The following is a 26,175-nucleotide window of genomic DNA, read 5'->3' on the forward strand; positions in this document are numbered from 1 at the left end:
GGGTGCTTAAGGACAGAGCTTATGCCAGAGGCTATCACCCCTTAGGGCTACACTCCCTCACCTCATCGGGAGTCAGTTGAAACAAAGCTTTTCTCAAAGAGGTGCTTTCTCTGACAAAAAAGAAAGCTTTATTCCTGGATAGTTCTGTTTTGCCCTGCCTGGGCTCTTTCCCCAGACAGCATTCTGACTCAGCAGCACAACTGCTTCAGACACAGTTCGGCTTTACTGTTTTCCCAGAAAGGTCCTTACTCTAATAGGAAAGCTTTTCTCAGATTTCTTTTTGCAGCTGTGGACCTATCAACCCGGGACTTGTAGGAAAGTGGACAACTGTGCCGTTCCCACTGGCTTTAGTTTTGGTTGTTCATTAGCAATCTTCCCCTAGGTCCTGCACCTTCCTGCCTCAGCTCTGTGCTCCAGGAAGTTTACAACTGCAGGAACCCTAGTATCCCCGAAATGCACCCCAACTCAGAGACGCTGACCAGTCGCCTATGGGTTTTTGGTCAGAAGTGAGGATACAATGCTGATAGTTTGCATTGCTTCAGGGGATCTTTGCATTAGGATGATTAGGAGCACCTTTTCATTCTGAAACGCTCACTCAAACAAAACCCTTGATGCTTCAGCTCGGCTGTAACTTGAAAAGCTTGGCTTTTTTGCTTTTCTCAGGTAAAGTTTCTGGCCCTTTTGGGCTCTCTGTAGCTCTTTACCCACACTCTCCCAAGTGTTTCCCTCGGGGTACTCTGACCCACTGTCTTTTACTGGCTTGAAGAGACAGCTTAGAAGAGGTTTTTAGAAACTTATCCCTGCCTCCTGCATTGCAGGGAGGATTTTTAAAGCTTGAAAGAGAACTTAGAGGTTTTGCTGTCTTAAGAGGTTTGTTGTTTTCCCTTTGAGCTAATCACAGGTGGTCCCCATACTAATATCTTCAGGTGATTCTAATTTTTGCCCTTCTGAGAGAAAGTTAAAGGCTTTAGTTTTTAAGTTTAAGATTAAGGCTTTTTAGAGAGATTTTTTTTTTCCCCCAAATTTTCCAAGAAAAGCTTTATAGTTTGAGAAAGATTTTTTTTCCCAGGAGAAAGACCAACTTTTCCCAAAACTTCCTAACTTTAAACTTTGACTTCTTACACCCCCATTTTTGCCTCAAGGAGAAATTACTTTCTCCTGCCGCTTGGACTTTGCATTTCAGCTGTCCCCAGGTCAAAAGCTTCCATAGGAAACCTATTCTTCCCCATAAGCTCGAAGAAGAGCTTTTTTACTACCCAAATAGCCCAAAGAAAGATTTTTTCCCCCAGTTTGCATTCAGAGCCCCCAAGTTAGAAAATTGAAGAGTTTTTCTGTCTAGTTGCCTTACTTTTTTCCTACACAATCTTACACTTCTAAGTTTTTCCTACACTATTTTACTACCCTATGCCTTATACTTATTTTTCACAGATAGAAATTGAGAAAGGGATAGAAGATAGAAAATTTTGACAGAAGAGAATTTCGCTGCAGCATCGGACATCCTTCCAGTCCGCTTTCCTTTACTCTCGAGGATAAAACCCCTGCCTCTCAATATATATAAAAAATATATATTTTTCCATAACACCGGCATGCCTCATCCACTGGCAGGGCTGAACTCAGCACTTTCGCCAAAAACTCTGTAATAAAACTATTATTTTCCTTTATCTTTAGTCCCTATTACTTTGTCTTTAGTCCCTGTTCATTTGTCTTTAGTCCCTGTTCATTTGTCTTTAGTCCCTGTTCATTTGTCTTTAGTCCCCCCTTTTTTTTTAGTCCCCCCTTTTTTTTCTTTAGTCCCTTTTTTCTTTTTTCTTTAGTCCCTGTTCGGGCGCCATTCTGTGGGGCGTTTACCCAAACGCCCCCATAGTTCCCCAGAGTTTTCTTGAGTGCGAGCAGCAGGAAATATTAGATAGAAGGATTTATTGCGAAGAATATCGTGGAGATAAACAGATAGAAAATAAAGGATAGCCTCGAGAGGGCCTGGAACCTATTCCAACGGGCCCCGACTGTCTCTGCCCCAGGGTTTTTATAGAGACACCAAGGGGTGGAGCAAAAGACCTCCTCCCCCAGCACAGGCAAGTGCAGACCATCTCAGACACCTGCACTCAGGCCCGTGGTCTAATCATCCTCTATGTGGACCTGCTGGGTAAAGCCACGAGGAACCCGAGAACGGGCTCCCACACTAGGTCCTGTGGAAATACTGAAGCAGCTAATTCACACTAAGTGTGTGTGAGGGGATGGTCCAGCAAAACCTCAGAAGAGTTTATACTGAATCCCAAAGGGTAAAGAGTTGTAATTGTAATTGCCATGCAAGCATGCAGAACTGAGTTTGGATCCCTGCTACTCACATAAAAAGCTGGGTGTGGTGGTGTACCTGGGAACCAGGTACTGAGGAGGTAGAGATAGGATCTTTGGAGGTTGCTGGCTAGCCAGCCTAGCTAAATTGGTGAGTTCTAAGTTTCAGTGAGAAACTCTGTATCTAAATAAATAAATAAGGTGGAAAGCAATTGAGGAAGACACTCCATGTTGACCTCTGGCTTCTATACTCAGGTGCATGCATGTATACTGCACCTACCACACTACCCTCCTCCCCGCCTCCCCCTACCCACACACACAAAGAGTGGACAAAAGTGTCTTCCAGGCAGACTGGTGTAAAGGTCCTGAGGTGAGAGAGGAAGGGAGGAAGAGACAGGCTTGAGTTTTCAGCACTAGAAGGAATTCATTTTACAGAATTCATAATGGCTGGGATATTGGGCCAGGGTTTGGAAGGCAGAGCTGTGAGATGGGTTATAGGAATGAACAGGAAGCTCCAGGGTGGTCTTTAATGCTACACTAAGGATGCATTCAACCCTGCTGACTCTGCAAAGCCAAGACCAGATTTAGCTTCAGCAGCAGCTTTGAGATTACAGGGAGCACAGCTGGTGGGAGGCTCCTGACCTTCCTGGTAAGAAGTGACAGACTGAGACTGTGCAGAGCATGGGAGCCAGTAGTTGAGTCGGGAGAGACTAGGAAGGCATGTCCAAACTTAAGTGAAATCTCAGGAAAATTGTATCCTGGAAGCAAGGAGTTCTAGATGGCTTTGTTTGTTTGTTTTTGTGTTTTTGACTATATTTAGCCCATGCTGGCTTTGAACCTGTAGTCCTCCTGTTGCAGCTAAGTGTTAGTATTACAGGTGCGCATCACCATGCACAGCTTGCTGTGTGTGTACGTACACACACACACACCACACACACACGCACACGCACACGCACACGCACACGCACACGCAGGTCAGAGAACTGTTTAGAAGTGGATTCTCCCACCTTGTTTTGAGGCGGTGCCCTCTGTTTTTGCCCCCACTGTAGGAATGCTGGAATTCCAGATGTGTGCTGCTGTGTTTGGCTTTTCTCCTGGGTTCCAGGTATCAAACTAAGGCTGTCAGGACTGCATGGCAAGGGCTTTTGCTTTTACTTACTGAATCACCCCTCTGGCCTTGTTTAAAGATATCTTTCTTTTAAAAAGTCTCACTGACTACTCTGTGTGTATAAGTGTGTCGTGCACAGGTGCCACAGCACACTTGGAGGCCAGGGGACAGCTTTGTGGAGTTGGTTCTCCTTCCACTGTGGGTTGTCAGGCATCCATGGCAAGCACGTCTGCCTGCAGAGCCATCTTACTGGTCCTCAATATAAATTTTAATAGGAGATATGAAATACCACTCTCAGTTATGTCTCTGGTCTATCCATAATCTGCAGCAAGCCCCTTCCTAAAGGCAGACAGGAAGTTCTACCAGAGTCACTGCAAGTGTTCCTTTCCTCCCTTCCGGTTCAGATAAAAACCCCACGTCCCGTTGTTCTGACATGCGGAGCCTCTGGTGCCCTGTCAGCAGTGAGGCCTTGGACCACAGCCTCCTGTCCTACAGATCACCCCTTTCTCCAGGCAGCTGCTTCATGTCTTGTTAAGAGTACTTCCCTTTCTCCAGTTCCTCGTGGGGCAACCCAGCATAATCCTCCTGTGTGTTCCTACACATGGTGGTAGCATTTTTTTTTTTTAATGGTTCTTTTTAAAAAGTAACTTTCTGGGCTGGCAAGATGGTTCAGTGGATAAAGGCCCTTGCCACCAAGCTTGATGACCTGAGTTCAAGCATTGGATCCCATGAGGTAGAAGGTGAGAACTAACTCCTGCAGGTTGCTGCCCTCTGACCTCCACACACACCATGGCATACTTGTGTGTACCCTCCACCCCAGTAAATAAATAAACAAACGTGTAAAAGATACCATAATATGGTGGTTGATATATTTGCAGTTTTGATGTATTTTCATGTTATTTAAAATGGTACTAGAATATTCCATTGTCTAGATGTATGCTATAGTTGTAAGTAAACAACTCTGTTCAGAAAACATTTGCTGTATTTTGGGGTAGCTACTAGAGGTAGAACAGAGACAAAAGGCATGGTATTTTTGGACTGTTGCCAGATCATGCTTTATTAGTATTCTATTACTGTATACTGTACACTACACATTTAGCACCTTAAAACAATGCCCATCTATTAGCTCAGATTTCTGTGAGTCACAAGTCTAGGCACTGCATGGCTGGTTTCTTTGTCCAATGCCTCACGCCGAAATCAAGGCATCTTTGAGCTGTGTTTTCACCTGGAGCCTTCACTTAAGAGGAATCCACTTCCAAGCTCGTTCAGGTGGTTTCAGTATCCAGTCTCTAGGGGTCTAGGACAGAAGTTCCTGCGTCCTTACTGCTTGTGACTGAGGGGTTACTGTCAGCCCCCAGAGATCAGGTCCTTGCCCTGTGACCCTTTCCACTTTCATAGGTGGCACAGTGAATCCCCCTCCCTTCTAACTTCCAGACCAGTTGAAATAGCCAATATGATTAGGTCTCTCAATTGTTGCCTCTCCTTCCTAACTATTCATCATCCCAAATAGAAAGTCTATACTCATTAAACATAATTTTCCCAACCTTGCCGGCCTCTATGTTCTGTTTCTAAGAGCTTTCCTGCTGTGTTACTTACTTTTCTTGGTGGTTGTTGCTGTAATAAAATATTGTGACCAAAGGCAACTTAAGGAAGAGAGGGTTTACTTTGGCTTATGGGTCCAGAGGAAGATCCATAAAGCAGGGGAGGCATGAGGACCAGAACAGGAAGCTGAGAGATCACATCTCCATCACACACAGGAAGCAGAGGGAGGGAGAAGGCTGCCCCCAGTGACTGGCTTCCTCCAGCAAGGCTCCACCTTCTAAAGGTTCCATAACCTTCCCAAACAGCTCCACAGCTGGGGATTGTTGTGTTTAAGTACAGAGCCTATGGGGACATTTTTCATTCAAACCTCCATACATGCCTTAAGTGGAGTTATCTTCTACTGGTCTCTGTGTGGTGTGTTTCACGTGGCACTTGGTATAATCTTTTAAGAATCATTTGTGTTGTAGCATCTATAGGAAATGCCATGCTTTTGAAGGCTGATAATAATCCATTGTGTTGCTGACCACATCTTCTTAATCTTCTATTTATCCCCTGGTGAATACTTGGGTTCTTCAAATTTCTTTATCTTAAGGCCGGCTGATTTGGCCCCTTACTTGGATCAGTAGCCCATTGGCAGCTGTAGCTGGAGTAGTGTTTTATTAGCCTTGCACAGCAGGGTGAAGGTGTGTGCATCAGGAGCCCAGAATCTTGGGGCTGTGGTAGGATTCTGCCACCAAATGCCCTCTAGGAAGACTCTGCCCTGTTGGAGAAACCATTTTGTCCTCTTTGTAGCATTAATCTCTAAATCACACAGCAGAGTTCTAGAGATGGCGTGGCATCCGGCTTGCCTTCATAGCCAGGCTCTCTGCTCAGGACTCTAGCGCAATACGAAGGATGCCTTTTAATCACCTCCCATTCTCTGGGAGAGCACTCTGGCTTCATGTCTCCAGTATGACACATGACATGTTTTTTTTTTTTTTTTTTTTTTTAAAGATTTATTTATTTATTATGTATGCAACACGTATGACTGCAGGCCAGAAGAGGGCACCAGATCTCATTACAGATGGTTGTGAGCCACCATGTGGTTGCTGGGAATTGAACTCAGGTCCTCTGGAAGAGCAGTCAGTGCTCTTAACCTCTGAGCCATCTCTCCAGCCCACATGACATGGTTTTTAAGTGGTAGATAAGTGTGAGAAAACCATTAGTAAAGCGAGGGAGAGGGAGAGGGAGGGATTGGTGTTTACCATTTATAGTTTATGACTATGACAGCATGCACAAAGTGAATTCTTCCAGCATGCTGTCTTGGAAAAGAACTTAGAGTATTCAGTGACCAGATAGATGACACACACAGATGACAGTGTAAGGCTGTGACGACCAGGTTTCCGGTCGGCCACGCGCCTCACCCTCACTAGACCTGCTGCAGTCTTTGGGGGATGAGGTACTGAATCATGATGATTGTGCTCAATGGGAACTGGGAGATGGAATTTCAGACTGAATGTGAATGGGACATATTAGTAACAAGAATGTTACCTTGGAGGAGAGTGAGGTACAGGGGTATGTGTGGGAATATGCTCAAAGTACATTATGAACTTGAATGGAAATGGCCTTATATAATCCTGTATAATAAAAAATAGCTAAAATATTAAGAATAAAACCTTGGATTCAGCAGGGATGGTATTTGAATAATGTGCCATATGGCTTCAAGCAGGTTCCACATGCTGTGGAAAGGAATGAGTGTATTTTATGGGTGTATAGGTGGCAGTGTCCTAGGTTAGGTTCTCCTTGGGAGAGACTCTGTTTAGTAGCTAGCTGCTTCTTGCTCTGGTGCTAGTCACATTCTATGAGGGCTCTAGAATGTCCATCTTCTTAATTTAGAGTGCACTGCCTTGGCTGTGTACAGTCCTGCTGTGTGTGTGGTGTGTGTGTGTGTGTGTGTGTGTGTGTGTGTGTGTGTGTGAAATAGAAGCTGTCATGTTGTCAAAGTAAATGTGAGATTTAGGTGGGAAAGAAAAGGGCTTTAAGCAGTGGTTCTCAACCTGTGGGCCACAACTCCTTTGATGAACCTTTATCTCCAAAAACGTTCACATTACGATTCATAACAGCAGCAAAATTACAGTTGTGGAGCAGAAACTAAAACATTGTTATGGCGGGGTCACCACAACATGAGGAACTGTCTTAAAGGGTCACAGCATTAGGAAGGCTGAGAATCCCTGGAAAGCATCCATGGCAGAGAACTCAAGTACCTGATAGTTGATTGTTGTTAGCTGGGGACTGCCTGCCTGAGAGGAAGACGAGCCAAAGGTAGGTCAGTCTTCTCCCCTGGCTATTTTGCTGGCAGAACTGAAATTGTGTTTTTTCTCACAGGCAACTGCTATGTCTGTGGACTGTCTTGGGCAGCATGCAGTGCTTTCTGGGTAAGTGAGCCTTCAGAGTTTGTCTCCCACAAGTTCTGGGGATACGTTATAAGTTTCTGGGAAATTGGAAAATATCCTTATGTTTGAGGACAATGAAAGGGGTTAGTTTTCACATCCTGAGGACCACAAGGGCACTTGCAGGGATTCTTTGCAGGTGTTTGTTTGTTTTTTTTTACTCTCACAGGTAAGCAGTGAACTCACATTTTAGTCATTTGTAATTTGAGCTTGCAGTTTTCTTGTTACCATACAGTCTCTTCAAGGAATCAGTCTAGTGTGGTCAAAGGGATGGTTAGGAGGATTGAGGGGACCTGGGTTCTAGTTTGATGATGCAGTGAGTGCTGGACATTGAGTCAGTTTACCTAACTGGACCTTGGTTTTCTCCTGAACGAATTTAAAAAATGATTTATTATTTGTATGTGTATATGTGTGTGCATGTGCATACATGTGTGCAGGTGCATGTGTGCCATGGTGCATTTGTGGAGGTGAGAAGACAACTTTGGGGAATCAATTCTTTTCTTCCACCGTAAGAGCTGGGAATCAAATTGAGGCTGTCAGGTTTATGTGGCAAGTGCTTTTACCCACTGCACCATCTCACCAGCCGCCAGAAGCAGTTTACTTCCACCAAGAAGGAATTGAACTACATGATTTTTTTTTTCCCCCGGAGCTGAGGACCGAACCCAGGGCCTTGTGCTTGCTAGGCAAGCACTCTACCACTGAGCTAAATCCCCAACCCCCTACATGATTTTCTTACTCAAAAATTATAAGATTCTGGCCTTTGCTAATAACCCTAGCATCGAACTGGAATACAGTTAATGGGCAGAGACTCCTTCCCTTTCATGTTACTTAAAATCACTGCCCTTCCCTCTCAAAGTTAGCTTTATTTTCAGTAATTTCATCGTTATTTTCTTATTTTTTGAGACAGGGTCTCACTGTGTAACCCAGGCTGGCCTGGGATTCACTTTGTAGACCAAGCTGGCCTTGAACTCACAGAGATCCACCTGCGTCTCTGTATATATGTGTGCTACCACTGCCTGGCTGGAAATGATGTATTTCTATCATGATCTAATTTCTTGATCACTTAAAAAAAAAAAAAATCAAAAGCCAACCAAACAAGACAACCCAGAATTAGGCCAGGGGAGCTGTCTTAGCCAGTAAAAACGTTTGCCATGCGAGTATGAGGACTTGAACTTGATCCCCGGGACCCACAGAAAAAGTCGAGCATGGCACATGCCTGTAGTCCTGGCTCTAGAGAAGTGGAGACAGAGGGATACCTGAATTTCACTGTCCAGACAGCCTAGCTGAGCCTACAAGCCCCATGGTCATCCAGAGACCGTATCTTAAAAAAAAAAAAAAAAAAAAAAAAAAAAGGGCTATGGAGAGGGAGCTCAGCACTTAGGAATATATATTGCTCTTGCAGAAGACTCAAGCCAGGTCCCAACACACCCACATCAGCTAGCTCACACCTGCCTATAACTCCAGCTTCAGGGGATTAGGTGCCCTCTTTTAGCCTCTTTGGGCGCCTGCACTCACATGAAAATCTCCCTCACAGACACACATATACATGCAATTAAAAACAAAATAAGTTCTTAAAAAAGAAGGTGTGGGAGCCCATTTAGGTTTCCTAGTGGCTTTACCCAGCAGGTCTGCATAAAGAGGATGATTGGACCATGGGCCTGAGTACCAGATGTCTGAGATGGCCTGCATTTGGCTGTTCTGTGAGGAGGTCTTTTGCTCCACCCCTTGGAATTCCCTTAAAAACTCTTTGGCAGGGACAGTCAGGGCCCGATGGATTAGGATCCAGGCCCTCCTGAGGCTATCCTGTATTTTCTGTTTCTCCTCCCTCTTTCCTTCTATCTAAAATTTCCTGCTGCTTCTACTTAAGAGTACTCTGGGGGAATGTGGGGGTGGGATGGCCCCCCCACAAGAAGGAAGGGAACAATTGAAGGAGATAGCCAATGTTGATCTCATATATGTGCACCCCAACACACACATAGATGAATAATTAAAATAAGCATTCTTACAAAACAGCTTTTTAGGATATAATCGACGCATCATACAGTTCACTTACTCAGAGTGTACAGGTCAGTGGTTTGTGGTGTATGACATCATTAATTGCCTGCTTACTCTTTGCAGTATTTGTTCTTTTTTAAAATTAATTAATTAATTAATTATTATTATTATTTTCTGAGACAGAGTTTCTCTGTGTAGCCCTGACTGTCCTGGAACTCACTCTGTAGACCAGGCTGGCTTTGAACTTACAGAGATCTACCTGCCTCTGCCTCCCAAATGCTGGGATTAAAGGCGTGTGCCACCATCGCTCGGCTAAAATCCTATCTTTTATCTCTAAAATTTGTGAAGTTTTCACCATGATTGCTTGAGCCTGTGTCTAGGCACTCAGAAGACCTCCTGTCCCCTCCCTCTTTCATTATTGAGGTGTGTGTGTATGTACGTGTGTGTGGAGGCTGGAGAATAACCTTAGGTGTCATTCCTCAGGCATCGACTACCTTGTTTGTTCAGTTTTGAGACAGGGATTCTCGATGGGCTGGGACTCAGAGTATACAAGACTAGCTGGGAAGCAAGGTCCAGAGATCCACCTGTCTCCTCCACCCCAGCACTGAAATTACAGCGTCTGCACCATGCCCAGCCTTTTTCACGTGGGTTCTGGGGATCATATTCAGGTCCTCATAATCACACAGCAAATACTTTACCCCCTAAGCTATTTCCTCAGTTGATACTGCTTTATCCAAGTAAATAGAGGGATAGAAATACTCTGTATCATGTAGCAATACTAATGACCCATAAGATACTCTTAGGCTCTCTGAATGTTAGATTTTCCCACATTGCTGGTTTGAAGAGTGTCATCCTTAATGTTCTAGAGAATTGGAATTATGTGACCGGAAATCATACATGTGCTAATGCCTATTGTGTTTTTCAGCATGTACATGCTTATATTATTTCCAGCCCAGATTTGAAGGGCTCCACTTCATTTTCGTATAAAAGGCCCTCTGAATCAACTAAGCAAGGCTCAGATAACTCACAGAGACTGAAGCAGCAAGCACAGAGCCTACATGGGTCTGCACCAGGTCCTCTGCATATATATTATAGCTTTCAGCTGAGGATTTTTATGGTACTTCTGACAATGAGAATGGGTGGGTCTCTGTAGTAGAATATTATTTTAAGATGTGTTACTTTTGTTTATGTTGCATTTGTTTAACACTGTGAAGCTGTGTTACTGTGCCTGTCTAACATACCTGATGGGCTAATAAAAAGCTGAACGGCCAATAGTGAGGCAAGAGAAAGGATAGGTGGGGCTGGCAGGCAAAGAGAATAAATAGGAGAACTCTGGAAAGACAGAATTGAAAAGGAGAAGCCAGAGAAGGAGGGGGACATCAGAGGCCAGCTACCATGCTACACAACCAGTAATAGAGTAAGAATAAGATTTACAGGGGCTGGAGAGATGGCTCAGCGGCTGAGCACTGGCTGGTCTTTCAGAGGTCCTGAGTTCAATTCCCAGCAACCACATGGTGGCTCACAACCATCTGTAATGAGTTCTGGTGCTCTCTTCTGGCCTGCAAGCATGCATGTAGGCAGAACACTGTATACATAATAAATAAATAAATCTTAAAAAAAATAATAAGATTTACAGAAGTAAGAGAACAGGAAAAGCCCAGAGGCAAAGGGTAGACTGGATAAGTTAAGGAAAACTGGCTAGAAACTAAGCCAAGCTAAGGCTGGCATATGTAATTAAGAATAAGCCTCCGTGTGTGATTTATTTGGGAGCTGGGTGGCGGGCCCCCCAAAAGAGCAAGAATCCCCAGCAATAGGTCTATGACTATCATGCCAGCTCTTGAGACTCTTTTCCTCCTGTTGGGTTGCTGTGTCCAACTTCAATATGACAGCTTTTGCTTCATCTTATTATATTGCATTTTGTCATGTTTTATTGTTATCTCTTAGAAGCTTGTTCTTTTCTAAAGAGAGAAAGGGAGTGGATCTCTCAGGTAGGGGAGGTGGGAAGGAACTGGGTAGGAGTAGAGGGAGGGGAAACTTTCTTCTTCTTCTTCTTTTTTTTTTTGTTTTTTTGTTTTTTGAGACAGAGTTTCTCTGTATAGTTTTGGTGCCTGTCCTGGATCTCGCTCAGTAGACCAGGCTAGCCTCAAACTTACAGAGATCTGCCTGGCTCTGCCTCCCAAGTGCTGGGATTAAAGGCATGCACCAGCACCACCCGGCAAAAATCTACTTTCAATGAAAGGAAAAAAAGAATTTTAAAATATATGTAGTGAGATATATGTACTATACTAATGTGAAGTGAATAGCTCAAATAAATTTACAAACATATATGTTTATGAAGTCACCATTCTGATTACATTATAGTATTTTTTAGCATGTTAGAAGGCCCTTCCAATCTGAATTATGTATTTTTTAGTTTGGGAAGCTTCTCCTGCCTTATATCCTTGATAATTTTCTCCCCTCTATTTTCTTTTTCCTCTTTCTTTGTTTCTGTAGTTGTTAGTGTTAATTCTCCTAAGTGGATTCTTTTCTGGCCTTTTTCTTTTTTTGTTTTTTATTTCATTTCATTAGATTGTCCTTTGAGATTTATTTCTTTATTGTTTATTTGTTTTTATGTGTGTCCCTGCATGAATTTATGGCATGGTGTGTGTAGGCGCTCACAGCAGCCAGAGGTCATTTGATCCCTGGAACTGGAGTTATAGGTGGTTGTGAGTCCCTAATGTAGGTGTGGGGAACTAAACCTGGATCCTCTGCAAGAGCAGTAAGTGGGGTTTTAAGATGAAAAAAATTATGTGTATGAATTTTCCTAAATTTATATATTTGCACTATGTATGTGTCTGGTGCCCTGAGCGTCCATAACTGGATATCAGATTCCCCAAAGCTGTAGTTACAGGCAATTGTGAGCCATGGTGTGGGTGCTGGGAACTGAACCCATGTCTTCTGCAAGAGCACCAATGCTCGTAACTACTGGCCCATCTCTCCAGCCCTCTGTTAGATTTTCTTAATTTTCAACAACTTTGAAAGACTTTGAATTGCTATTTGAAATCAAAGGCATAGACAGAGAGTGCTAGAAAGGGGGACTCTTTTTCTGGCCCCTAGTTGTGGGCACAGTTGCACACCCTCCTACCCCAAAAAAAATCTTGGAAAAAAAAAAGAGTAAGGAGTGATTGGGATAGCCATTCACATGCTTCCCAACAGTCTTGTTTTGTTACGTTCTGCTTTGCCTTCCAGCCCTCTTTGCCTAGAGAAGGTGCCACCAGGCCCTACACCTCCAATCAGCTTGCTTCTGAGACACTTCCTGCCTTCAGCACTTGGGCTTATTATCTGCCGTTACTCATTATCAGTTACCATTTGTCCATATGCTTCCATTTCCCCTCCAATTTTCTTTGCCGTGTGGCTTCCTGTCTTTTTTTTTTTTTTTTAACTATATTTTGGAAGGGCTTTGGGGGTTGGGAATGAAGAGAAACACATTGAGTCACTGGTGTCTATCCTCAAGAGTCCCCTTTCTGCTGTTCTCCATCGTCTGCACTGTGTCCGAGCTCCCCAGTAATGGAGGAACAGCTCATGGATGAAGCTCGTAGTCGAGACTGATTTTCCTCCTAATGGGAGGGTGCCATCTTTCTACTCCAAGAGTACCTGATTCCTTTGCCTCTAGATCTTCGTTCTGCATCAACTCTCTTAGACGTTCCAGAAGGTCTGTGAAATTCCGTCTTCCCTGTGTTAGCTGCCTTCTCCCTTAGTCATCGTTCCTCTTTAGAGTTTCTGCTACTCTCTAGAATTCTGGTCTTTCCAAACGGGGACTGTTAATCTTTTTTTCTTGAGCTCATTGGTCCTCATTGATACCCAGAGGCTTAGCATGTTCTCTAATTAAAATCAATGCCAGGTGACTTCAGGGTTGTTAATTCACAGACCAGCAGTAATTTCTTTCTTAAAAAAAAAATACAAAGCATTCTTATTTTTCAGATTCTTTATATTGATTGACACTTTAAACTTACTATGACAGCCTTCCTATGCTACTTTGATTGCTCTTCTTTTTTCTTGGGTCATTAGTTCACTTCCTGATGGATCTGGTTTTGTTTCTGACTAGTAGATTTGCAAAGGAATTTGAGATTTTTTGGCAGGATTTTGACCCAGTAATAAGTGTGTTTAACACATTTATTGAGTGTAAAGCTCTGTGCCTGGTGATATTGGGCTTTAAAAGATATTCTAGACCTGGTGTTGTTTCCAGATATGCAGGTGAATTGAGACAAGAGCCTTAACCTTTTATAGCCTTCTTGTAGAGAAAACACAGTTGAAATGTAGACCTTGCAATGGGATTAACATGGAACTGGAATCAATCCTATCTGGGGCACTGGGAAAGACTGGGAGAGGAGCAGGTTGGAGCTGAATACAGAGGGAGCAGACACTCTCTCCTGAGTGGATATGGGTAGTGAAGGCCAAATATGGAGGTAGCTCTCACGGGGATACTGTTCCCCCTTGCTTAACCGTCAGCTTGGGTTACACTTGTCATTGGTATGCCTTTCAGAGTAGATAATTGTCATGTGTATCTGAGAGTTTTTGGAGTACTGCTTGCAAACTGCTGCAGTTCTGCATGTGCTTTTCTGTCGTAACGTGCATGCTCTTACATTGCTGTATTGCTATAATGTTGATGTTGTTCTAGCCGAAGATTCCTGTACATCGTCAATCTAGATGCCCCTTTTGAAGGTCACCGCAAAATCTCCCGCCAGAGCAAATGGGACATTGGAGCTGTGCAGTGGAATCCTCATGACAGCTTCGCACACTATTTTGCAGCTTCAGTGAGTTCATTTACGTGTTGTTGTCTTTTTTTAAAATGTGTTATTAAGGCAAGTCTTTGTCCTGCACAGAGAAGAGAATGTAATCTTCATTGCTCAGTTAAAAAAAAAAAAAAAGAGGTTTGTGAGGCTGGCGAATGGCTCACTGGATGGATGATCTTCCAGAGGACCTGGGTTTGATTCCCAGTACCTACATGGTAGCTCACAACCATAACTGTCTGTGACTTGGGTTCTAGGATATCTGACGCCCTCATCTGGCCTCCATGGGCAGCATGCACATGCTGCACAGATACACATGAAGGCAAACACCCATACACGTTTAATAAACATAAATAAATGTTGAGAAGGAGAGGTTTGCCTGTTTCTGAAAAAAGAGGAAAGCTGTCTTATAGGTTATGTATGTATGTGTGTATATGTATAGTTAATTTGCTGGCCCCTAGTCTGTGTCAGGCTTTGTATTTATTTCTAGGGACTGAATCTAGATTTTTTAAGGGAAGCAAGTAGATGCCTTCATTTCTGTATGTAGTGAGTTACCTTCCTTAGTGACAATCTGACTAGCTAAGGGCTGCGTGGCCCATGATCAGAAAGATACTCTGAGGAGAGGAATGTGAGCTGGTCTGGAGCTGGCCTTCTTTGCTTTTAGAGGGATCAAACACCTCATCCATCGGCTGGAGGGATGATTCTCAATGGTTAAGAGCAAGAACTGCCCTTGCAGAGGACCTGAGTTCAGTTCCCGGCATCCACCTTGGGTGGCTCCCAGCTGTCGGCAACTCTAACTCCAGGGACCTCTGGCCTTTCCTGGCCTGTGAAGGCACCTGCACTCACAGGCATATACCCCCTCCCACACATACAGATGGTTAAAAATAAAGTAAAACAAAACTACTTTATCCATCCCAAGGGTGGGATGCTTTCCTAATTGGAGTTCATTAGATTGGTTAACCTCTGTAGATTTCCAGTGTCTATTTATACGTGAATTCCCCAGGGTTTACACCTAGCTTCTTATTCTTTTCTGAGAACCTTATCACACCTCAGAAGATTTTGGACTATGTCATCTCTGGTGTCTTTCTCCAGATTCTTTGTCATCATTTTCTCTAAAGCAGTGCTTCTCAACCTTCCTAATGCTGTGACTCTTTAATACAGTTCCTCATGTTGTGGTGACCCCAATCATAAGATTATTTCATTGCTACTTCATAACTGTGATTTTGCTACTGTTATGAATCGTTATGTAAATATCTGCGTTTTCCAGTGGTCTTAGGTGACCCCTGTGAAAGGGTCATTTGACCCCCAAAGGGGTCACAAATCCACAGGTTGAGAACTGCTGCTCTAGAGCAACTGTGGATTTCCATGCTTGGCCCTTTATGATTATCATTATTTGTGTGTGTTCATGTGGATATGTGTTCGTGTGTGTGTGTGTGTGTGTGTGTGTGTGTGTGTGTGTGTGTGTATGTGTATGTGTACGATTTCATGTGTGTCGTCTACATGCATGTAGAGGCCAGAGGTCAGTGTCTTCCTTGACCATTTTCCACCTTATTTTTAGAGACAGGGTCTCTCACTGAACCTGGAGCTCACTAATTTGGCTAGACTGAGTGGCCAGTAACCCCTCAGGGATTCTCTTTTCTCCCCTTCCCCAGCACAGAGGTTCTGCCCTAGCTTTTCATGTGGGCGTTGGGCATCGAATTCAGGTCCTTATGTTTGTGTGGTAACCACTTTGCTGACTGATCTTCTCTACAGCACTTCCTGGACTTGAAGTTTGTTTTGTTTACCCTGTAGCATCTCTGGCACACAAGTTGGCTTTATATGGCGTCCTCTTCTTTACGTTAGGCAGTTGAGGTGAGAGCGTCTATTCCAGCATGGCTGTGCCACTCACGGCTCTCTCCTCCTTGCTGCTTTTCAGAGTAACCAACGGGTCGATCTCTATAAGTGGAAGGACGGCAGTGGGGAGGTTGGCACGACGTTACAGGGCCACACTCGCGTGATCAGGTAGGCATTGCCCCGGGCAGCCTCCTGGCCTGTCGTCGTACTTGGTCACAGTCCTTTGATGAGGGAAGATGCCATCCATTTCACATGCTTGACCTGCTGTGTTGCGTTTGCCCCGAGGAGCCAACAGGGCCTCAGTCTTCAAGGCAAATGCCTTGAAGTGAAAATAACCTGGAGAACAGCCTGTTAAAATTTAGGAAGCATAACCTGAATCCCAGAAGACTTGGCTACAGCCCAGTCCAAAGTACAGGGTCAGGGCTGATTTTGGCTGCAGGAGGGAGAGAGGTTGTTACACAACAGAATCTCCTTATTCGGGGTCCTTGGTGGCCAGGAGTGAAAGGGTATGCCAGGCAGCCGCTGTGGATTGTTTCGTGGAACTCTTGCATCCCATAGTTGCCCCCCACATGAGGCCTTCCAGAGTGTCCCTTGATCCTCCTTTCCCCTGCGTCTCCATTTCCTCTTCCTGGAGAGTAGTAGCAGGGAGCCGAGGGTTGGGGAAGATGCCCTGGAAGTAACAGGGAAGATTAGATACTTGTGTGTGCAGGATGCCTGTGGGGTCCTGCCGTTCCGGGAACTGAGGGTAACAGCAGGAAGTAAGTTGCCCCTGCTTCGGAGGGTTTACCCAAGGCTCCCGTGGTTGATAAGTTAGAGATAACTGTATGTTTCCTCTTTGTTTTGTCTGTTTATTCAGAGAGTAGGAAGAGGAAGAGAGCTGGGAGAGGAAGAGGTGGGCTCCTCTACATTTTGTTTCTTAGGAGAGATTCAGAGCTTATGTCTTGTTTGTTGTTGTTTTTAAAGCTTTAGGGCAATTTAAGAGTTAAAGACAACTAACTCCAGGGTGGTAAGCTATAGCTCTCACCACTGCCTAGAAGAAGATGGAGAAGGGAAAGAGAAAAGGCCATGCTGTTTGAATTAAACCTGCACAGAGGGTCAGTCAGTCACCTGCAGAGAGGAGGGGACCTTTAGAGAAAAAGTCTTAGGGAAAGCAGGCCGAGAAAGAGATAGAAGAAGCTGGTGTGGTGGCGCACGCCTTTAATCCCAGCACTTGGGAGGCAGAGGCAGGAAGATCGCTGAGTTCAAGGCCAGCCTGGTCTACAGAGCAAGTTCCAGGACAGGTAGGACTGTTAGATAGAGAAACCCTGTCTTGAAAAACAAAACAAAACAAAAGAGAGAGGGGAGGGGGAGAGGGAGAGAGAAAGGGAAAAGTTAAGCTCTTCTGAGATAAAGGGCAGGCCCAGCAGGACCTTACTGCAGTTCTGTGCCGCAGTGTGCGTGTTTTAAGTTGAAATGCCCCATTTCTTCTCGGGAGCGGGCAGGATTATGGCTGGCAATTCTGGGTGGCAGGACCCGGGTTTCCTTCTGAGCTCAGTTAACTCTTGTTCACCTGCAAAGAACCTTAGTGCCTTGCCCCGCGCCATGTTAGGAAGTACACTGTTAAGAACTCGTGGAGCCACTAGAGACTGGATTTGTCAGCGCTTTGGAACCAGACGTTGAAGCTCCGTCTGTCTGTGTTCTCTCTATTTTCTTTCTGCCAGCGACTTGGACTGGGCGGTGTTTGAGCCAGATCTCCTGGTTACCAGCTCTGTGGACACCTACATCTACATCTGGGACATCAAGTAAGAACAGCGACGCGGCTTCGCCACTCAGTTGGTGGACAGTTGGAAACCGTTAGAGGTTAAGTGTCTTAGTTTGATTCCCGTGGATCAGATCCCGAGACCAGGATCTGAGAGCAGGTCTAGTAAGAGGTGAGAGAAGGGCTGCCAGGGATGAAGACAGGCAGATCTGGAAGGCCGTGAAAAGCAGGCACGTCAGTCTTCAACGTCAGTCTCTGCTGGGAAACTCCTTCCTCAGCTGTGCCCCACCGAGGGCCTGGGAAGCAGAGTACTACAGTCACAGCTGATGGCTGCCCCCAGAAGTCTGAATTCCCCAGCTCTTCCGGCTTGTCAGGGTTCTGCAAAGCAGTCCTCAGAGGCCAGCGAATCCCTGAGGCAAAGCAGCACAGATGCTGGTATTTGCAAGTCGAGCTGGTCTGCTCAGGTGGCAGATGATGAGCTGCTGAGACATCTGCTTAGCTCTTACTGGCTCTGTCAGGCCTCTGTCCCCTGCTGTCAAAGAGGGGCTAATGGCCTCCACGCGGGGGTGCGCCTCATAAAGTAAGGTTAAAGGAGCTCCCAGCCTGAGGTCTGCCTTGTCTAGGAACAGTGCTGCTTTTACTGATAGTTAGAGCTAGCCATTCTGAGGGAGCGGTCTGCAGACGCTGCTGTATTGGAGGCCCCCTTGTGGCCCGGCCACTGCCTCCCTCGTGGCAGTAACTTTGGGTTGTTTTACCCTGCCAGAGATGGAAGGGGAACAGACTAGTTAGACTAGCAAAAGTGTTCTGAGGCAGTAAGGTATGTGTGCCTGGCCTGACCAAATACGGCCATGTTACCTGCAGACCAGCCCTTGGAGCCTATGAGTCTAAGGTCTAACATCTGAGGGGAAGCATGGAATCCAGAGGTGAAGAGAAGAGCTCTTCAGCAAATAAGATGTCCTCAGGGAACTGCGGGGCAGGATTAGAGAGCACCCCTCATTTACAGACAACAAGTATTCTCATCATTTGAAGACACTGAATTAGCCGGGCATAGTGGAGCACGCCTTTAATCCCAGCACTTGGCAGGCAGCAGAGGCAGAAGGATCTCTGAGTTTGAGGCCAGCTTGGTTTATAGAGTGAGTTCCAGGAGAGCCAAGGCTACACAGAGAAACCCTGTCTCAAAAAATGGGGTGGGGGGTGGGAGGAGACATTCTTTCCTCAGATATTTAAGTCACACCGAATGCGGGGGGTCTCAAAACATTTGGCAACAAGAAAAGATTTCTGAACATTCAGTGACCTAAAAATTAATCCAGAATCACACACAGAATGAATCTGAGGTGTTTTGATTTTACACCTATTTTATAAACCTGTGAACCCTAGGGTTGCATGAAAATTTCTCAGGCAAAAAGGGAATGTCAGTGCGGGAAGTTTAAGAACCACTAAATAGTAAGCCTCCTCAGCCCCAGGGAGCCGCCTGCTTCTCTCCTATGTCTCTGTGGAAGAAGTTTCCCCCTGACTTGATAGTCAGCTGTTGTGCTTCTTTGTATCAACAGTAATGATTTCTTGAAGTGTTATTCTAATTAATCTTGTCAATAAAAAAAATCAGGAGTCAGATATCAGGGTAAAAACCTGAAAGATCAAAGAAGCAGGGGAGCAGCCACAGTTGCTTCCTACCTCTCCAGTTCCTTCCACCGAAAGGGCTGAGATCCTCTCTCAGGCCACTTCCTGTCTCCTCTCTCTACAGTCCTCCAAACCTCTATGGTTAGCTAGTGGCTAGCTCCACCCTCTGACTCCAAGCAAGCTTTACCTGTCAGAACACAATCAAAATATCACACAACAATTCCTTATTAAAATTGTGATGACATATAAAATTTGTCATCATAGCCATTTTTTGAGTCTGCTGCTAAACCATGCTACATTTACATTATTCTGCAATTTGTCTCCAAAGGTTTATCTTGTAGATCCTAAACTTCACACATTAAACAACTCTTCATTCCTTCCAGCACTTGGAACTGTGCACTCAGCTCTCGCCAACTGCAATTGCATGTAGCAGGCTTTCTTTGGGCAGCCAACCAGCTCTCAAATCATGACACAGAGACTTATTATTCGTTATGAATGCTCAGTCTTAGCTTAGGCTCACTTCTTGCTAGCTCTTATTACTTAAATTATTGTTTCTCTTCATCTGTGTTTTGCCTGAGGGCTTTTTACCTTTCTTTCCTTCTGTATGTCTTACTCATGTAGCTGGCTGGCTAGCTGGCTGGCTGGCCGGCTAACTGGCCTGCTAGCTGGCTGCCCCGCCCCAGGTATCTCCCGCCTTCTCTCCTCTAGTTTCCTTCTCTCAAGCCTAGATTTCTCCTCCTACTTATTCTCTCTGTCTGCCAGCTCCACCTATCCCTCTACTGCCTAGCTATTGACCATTCAGCTTTTCATTAGACCAATCTGGTGCCTTAGGCGGGCAAGGTAAAATAGCAACACATCTTTACATAATTAAGCAAATACAACATAAATAAATGTAACACATCTTTGCCTAGTTAAACAAATGCAGCCTACCTCTACATAGTTAAAGTAATATTCCACAACAGTTCCACTTCGTTTTTTAATGAATCTGACCACTTCAGCTACCTCCTATAAGAAAAGATCATGTTTACAGTTCTTACCTTTTTGTGGCTGGCTATTTCACTTAGCATAGGTTCTCAAGGTTTATCCCTGAATGTGTAGCATATGTCAGAGTTTTCTTCCTTTTTAAGATGAACAATATTCCATTTGATAAAAATATCAGTCTTTTGTTATCTATTGCTCCTGCCTGGTAGCTATAGGGAGTGTTCAGGGTAGTTTGTATCCCTGCCCCCAGCACAGGATTTTGTGTAGCTGAGGCTGGCCTCAAAGTCACTGTGTATGCTCTGATTACAGACATGAACCTTTATGTCCACTTTTGTTTTGCTTTTGAGACAGGGTCTGACTGGCCTCCAGCTGTGGCAGCCCTCCTACTTCAGCCTGTGGGATGTAGGATGTCAAGTGTGAGCCAGGTGTGAACCACCATGCCCTGCCTTTTATTTAGTTTTTTGACATAGTGTCTTGGTATGTAGCCCAGGTTAGTCTTGAGTTTACAGTCCTCTTGGCTCAGCCTTTGGGGTACTGAGATTATAGGCAAATGCTACTATGCCTAGCATTTTCTTTTCTTTTCTTTTTTCCTTTCTACTGGAGATTGAACTCGGGGCTTTTTCCATGTTAGTAAGTACTTTACCACGAAGGTATACCCCCAGCTCCCATAGCAGTTTTTAAACACCGGGAAGGTCCTTGCAGCATTATACTGTGACTGTTGCCTGTTGTGGCTAGGAATAATGACAACATTGAGAGATTCTGATTCTTTTTTTTGAGACAGGGTTTCTCTGTGCAGCCCTGACTGTCCTGGAACTTGCTCTGTAGACCAAGCTGGCCTAGAACTCAAGAGATCTGCCTGCCGCTGCCTCCTGTGTGCTGGGGTTAAACGCATGTGCCACCACCACCCAGCTATCTTTATTGTTTTTTTTTAAAGGTCCTCAAAACAATGTTAATTCCAAATTCTCCTAGAGGAGAGTAGAGAAATGTAAGCGAAGGTGACTGGCACTGTCTGGCTGCTGGTGTGCAGTGAAACAGGCACTTGACTTTTGACTTCATCTGTTTCAGAGACACGAGGAAACCTACTGTTGCCCTGTCAGCTGTAGGTAAGTATGTACACCCCCGACTCGTCTTCCTCAGTCCCTTCTCACTCACCCTGCTCACGATGCCGACTACTCACAGCCCATGCTCCATCGTGGCTGGGTGGAATTCTAAGTCTCATGTTCCAAGATGCTTGCTTCGGGCTGAGTCCTACCCTAACCCTGATCCTAGGTTATCTGCAGTGTTGTTCTCACTATTAGCGTCAGTAATTGTCATCATATATCCAATCTGTTTTACCGTCATTCCCTTTGTGATTATTTTGAAGCAAAATCTGGATATTATATTACTTCTTCAGATATTTTATGATGTGTTTGCTCTCTGTCTCTGTCTCTGTCTCTGTCTCTCTCTCTCTCTCTCTCTCTCACACACACACACACAATCTCTGAGGGCTGGAGAGATGGCTCACTTGGCAATGTGCTGCCTTCCAAGCATGGCACCCCAGTTTGGTCCCTAGTACTCATGTGAAATAAGCCTGGTATGGTGGTGTGGGATGTAATCCCAGATCTAGGGAGGAAGAGGCAGCAGGACCCCTGGGGCTCATGGGTAGCTCCAGGCCAGTTGATGTCATCCTGAGCTCATGAGCACAGTGGCAGTGGCTAAAACTAACTGTGCTGATGGGGGGATGAGCATCAGTAGGGATGTGTAGGGCTGGGTGTGGTGATGCACAGAGGCAGGCATAGCTCTGTGAGTTCAAGGCCAGTCTGTTCTACAGAACAAGTTCTGGCCCAGCCAGGGCTACATAGTGAGATCTTGTCTCAAAAGGAAAGAATGGGGGTGGTGTACTGCCCGAACTGGGTTAACTCCAAATCCTGAGTCAGTGTTTCCCTAAGACTGTTACACAAACAACAATGAAAAAGTAGAGTGTGAGGGGGTCAGAGTGAGAGTGAGGCTTTTCTGTTGTCATCTGGGCGTCAGGTTTTTGTGACAAGTCTGTTACCAACCAGACTCCCCATCCCTGCTACTGTAAGCCGCTCCTGTGGCTGTCCCCTTAGAGATGATCTCCACAGGTGACTGTGATCTTGTTCCCATGTGTTAACTCACTTATCTGCAACTCTTTTCGTCTGTACTGGCGGAAGAGCCGGTGCAGCCATAGAAACTGGGAGGATTCTCTGCTAACTGAATCAGAGCTCATTATCCAGCTCTCCTCGACATGCTTCACTCCACCTCGGAGAACGTTGAGGGCAGTGGCATTCTTCTTATGTTTTTATTTTTTTCTTTGCAGCCGGTGCCTCCCAGGTCAAATGGAATAAAAAAAACGCTAACTACCTTGCCACCAGCCATGACGGTGATGTACGGATATGGGATAAGCGGGTGAGTGACCTGTCCCCTGTGACCTTTCTCCTGTCGTTGGTATTTAGTTTCCCCTAGAGGGTGTGGAGAGGGTGTCATTGAGTCGCAGGACTTGTCTCAATGGATTGAAGATTCCTGTGGGGCATGGCAAATTGTCGTTGTAACCAGATGACATTTGCTTCTCACCTGAATTGCTGTTGGAGGGTAGAAGACGAAGGCATTGTAATCAGTGGTTAATACAGTAAACCTGGCCTGACCTAAGATAGAGCCCCACTTTACTGCTCCCTGTGAGCAGCACATCAGGTAAGCCACTGTAACCGATCCAAGCTTTCCTGTCCTTACACAGGGTCTCACTGTGTATCCCTGCCGGGCTTGGAACTTACTATGTAGACCAGGACTATATAGACCAGGCTGGCCTGGAACTCACAGCCACCTGCCTCTGCCTGCTCACATGTGCTGCCACACCCAGTGTTCTTCATTCTCTCCCCTCCCCCTTACCATGTCCTAACCCAGGGGCTGACAGTAAGGTTCTAGCTGTACAGAGACTACTGCACACGTTTGAACGAAAAGTGGGAAGTGAAGCAGGGTTGGGGTGGCTCATCCTGTGTGCTGGCATAGGCTGCAGACCTGCTGGGGTGCACTGTGCAGTGTGCTTCCTGGGGCTCTCGGGAGAAGGTGATTTCAAAAAGCTGGAATGGCATAGCAGTGTTTGTTTTTGTCTTCTGTATCGTTGGTCTAGTCTGCCATAGGCTGACAGCCCCCTTTCCTTCTTTTTTTCTTTTCTTTTTTTAAATTTGTGATTGGTTTTATTCGTCACACATTTCAGTGTAAGTCAGTGTTCTTAATAAGGCCAGGTTTGGTCCGCATGCCTGTAACCCCAGTGCTCACAGGTTGAGGGGAGGAAGACTGAGTTCACATAGTTGTAGTATAATTTATTCAACTTAATTACTCCCTACTTACTGATTCTAGAAGTTGCTTCTGACATTCTAGAGTTCTAAATAACACTGATGTGAATGTCTTTTGTATCTAAATCTTTTATTGAATTTGGATTGCCCCTTTAAAAAAGGAAGAGTTTAGTAAGTTTCTTTTTTACATTTTAAATTATGTGTCGGGGTGGGAGGATGTGTGTGCACAGGTAGGTTTGGGATCCTAGTGCTCAGTCACTAGAAGACATATGTGTGCTCTTACCCTCATGGGTTCCTGTGACCGCCACAGTCCCTCTTTTTACGTCAGGAAGGGGAACAGAAATGGTCCACTCTGAAAGGATGAGAAGTAGTCACTACCTGTATCTCTTAGTAAGTCATACGTCTGGAGTGGGTAGAAGTGAGACTGTCAGCCTTACTCACAGGGCATGTGAAAGAGATCTGGGGACGTCTTCTGTTGTTGGGTGTATTTGGTTTAAACAAAGAGAGCTTATGAATAAAGAAAGAATGGAGGCTGTGACTGTCCTGGCAGAGTTCAGCGTCTCCTCAGACCCAGCAGCCTGTTCTGTGGTAGACATTCAGTGAGTTCTTTCGAAAGTAACAAACCTAGTGTCACTGTGTCACAGAAACCCAGTACAGCAGTGGAGTATCTCGCAGCCCACCTCTCCAAAATCCATGGCCTGGACTGGCACCCAGACAGCGAGCACATTCTTGCCACCTCTAGTCAAGATAACTCTGTCAAGGTGAGTCGTCCCCACCAGGGCCATTGCAGGAGCTGTGTGTGGGAGGCATCAGGAATACGTGACAGCACTTTGGAAGGAAACATGCCGTTTGCTAGTATGGCCCCCACGTGCTCCCTGGGGGCCCGGGTGAGTCAGCCTGGCTCTCCTGACCAGCAGAAGTGATGGTGTGGCCGCTGACTGATGAGCTTCTGAATTTCTTCAGGTTTTCTTTCCCTCTGAGAACCAGAGACAGAAAGCATTTAGGAAAGACAAGTTTACCTGAGAAGAAGTTGTAAAGAAACCAGATGTCTACACAGAGATAACATCAAGGAGAAGCAGCCCACGTGATTATTAAAGCCACCAGGATTATAGTTTGTCTGCTCATGGTGGCCAGCCATCAGTTCCTCAGGATTCTGTCTGTGAGAGATCCGGCCTCAGATGTCAGCGTGGCCAGGACGGAGTTTTGTTAGTATTCTCTAACTTAGGACCTGCTCAAGCTTTGTGTCCAGGAGCCCTGTCGTCTTTGACTTTTAGAGACGGTGTTTCCCCTTTTCTGACGCTGTGACACCAGCCGTGTGCCCTTGATCAAAGTGGTGGCGGGGCAGGGTGGTCTCTTCCCCTTCCTTCCCGCTGTGTTCAAATCTCTGTCCTGCAGGTCAGGACTTGGCCACAGAAGCTGGTTTAGCACACAGTGATTATTATTATATGGTTTTATTGGATTTACATAGCTGTGATCTTTTGGTGGTTTGACTAGCTAAACTAGAGCCCAAGCCTTTCTGTGTAAGGACTAAAAGTACTTCGTCTGGAGGTTTGTGAGTCCCCTGGCTCTGTGCCAGAGTCACTTGTTTGTTTTATTTTAGGTTTTGTAGGTTTCTGTCCCTAATCTCCCAAATTCAGGAAACAGAAACTTACCCCATTCTGCATTTGAAAAAAAGATTAGGAACGTCTTGCCGTGTTTGTTGTAAAGATTGGGTGAGATTAAAAAGTTTTAAATGTCTGTCTGAAAGCAGTAAGTTGTCATGGCGTGTTACCTGTTGTTAAATTACCTTTAGATGTTAAAGTAATGCAGGATTGAAACCTGTTATTTTCACCTTTGAACTACAATGGTTATTTAATAGGCAGTTGATCTGCCCCGTGCGGTCCTGGTGAAGTCTAGAAATCCTGCTGTAATGTTGATAGATGTAAAAGGAAGGGTTCTTTGTGTGTCTGACAGTACATGGTTATGGGGGTGGACCTAAAAATACACTATTGAAATATTTCTTTGGAGGATGAAAAGCAATCAGTTTGAAGGCCATGCTTACTTCAATAGTTGAGTTTTTTTTAAATGGCATTTATTTCACCAACTTTCTTTCTTGTAGTTCTGGGATTACCGCCAGCCTCGGAAATACCTCAATATTCTCCCTTGCCAGGTGCCTGTCTGGAAAGCCAGATACACAGTGAGTGAGCTACCCTACCTCTTGTCTGAAGCATGCATTTTCTTGTTTTCTTTGTGAGACAGTTTTCTCCTGTTGTGTTGGTTTGAAGTATGGTAAATGCAGTAGTGCTGTTAGGTACTTACCTTTGGAAGGCTAGCTATGTGTTCCGCAGAGAAGTAGGCTGGTGAAGATGTTTGTTCACTAAGGGTGGATCAACAGGGTAGGACAGAGAAGAGGGGCCAGGCGGGAAGCTGGTGAAGTACAGTAGAAAGAACTCGGGCTTTAGATTCAGAGGACCTGGTTTGGGGTCCAACTCTACCATTTAATGTTTTTGTAGCTGTGGAAAAGATACTTGATTTTAAGCAGTAATTTCTTCATTTGCAGAGTTGAAGGATATTTTTCACTCTGTCCTTAAAATTTTTT

General features: G+C 45.1%; 1 protein-coding gene across 1 annotated transcript in view; it reads left to right on the forward strand.

The window, feature by feature from the left end:
* Wdr59 (WD repeat domain 59) overlaps positions 1–26,175 on the forward strand; it is a 79,621-nt gene that overhangs the window by 12,341 nt on the left and 41,105 nt on the right. Inside the window, exons 2-9 of the mRNA XM_059263983.1 lie at positions 7,307–7,356; positions 14,024–14,159; positions 16,051–16,136; positions 17,669–17,749; positions 21,370–21,407; positions 22,625–22,713; positions 24,242–24,358; positions 25,696–25,773. Coding sequence (XP_059119966.1) covers positions 7,307–7,356; positions 14,024–14,159; positions 16,051–16,136; positions 17,669–17,749; positions 21,370–21,407; positions 22,625–22,713; positions 24,242–24,358; positions 25,696–25,773 — 675 coding nt within the window. The remainder of the gene's footprint in view (positions 1–7,306; positions 7,357–14,023; positions 14,160–16,050; positions 16,137–17,668; positions 17,750–21,369; positions 21,408–22,624; positions 22,714–24,241; positions 24,359–25,695; positions 25,774–26,175) is intronic.

Source organism: Peromyscus eremicus, chromosome 5 (genome assembly GCF_949786415.1).
Source record: "Peromyscus eremicus chromosome 5, PerEre_H2_v1, whole genome shotgun sequence".
NCBI lineage: Eukaryota > Metazoa > Chordata > Mammalia > Rodentia > Cricetidae > Peromyscus > Peromyscus eremicus.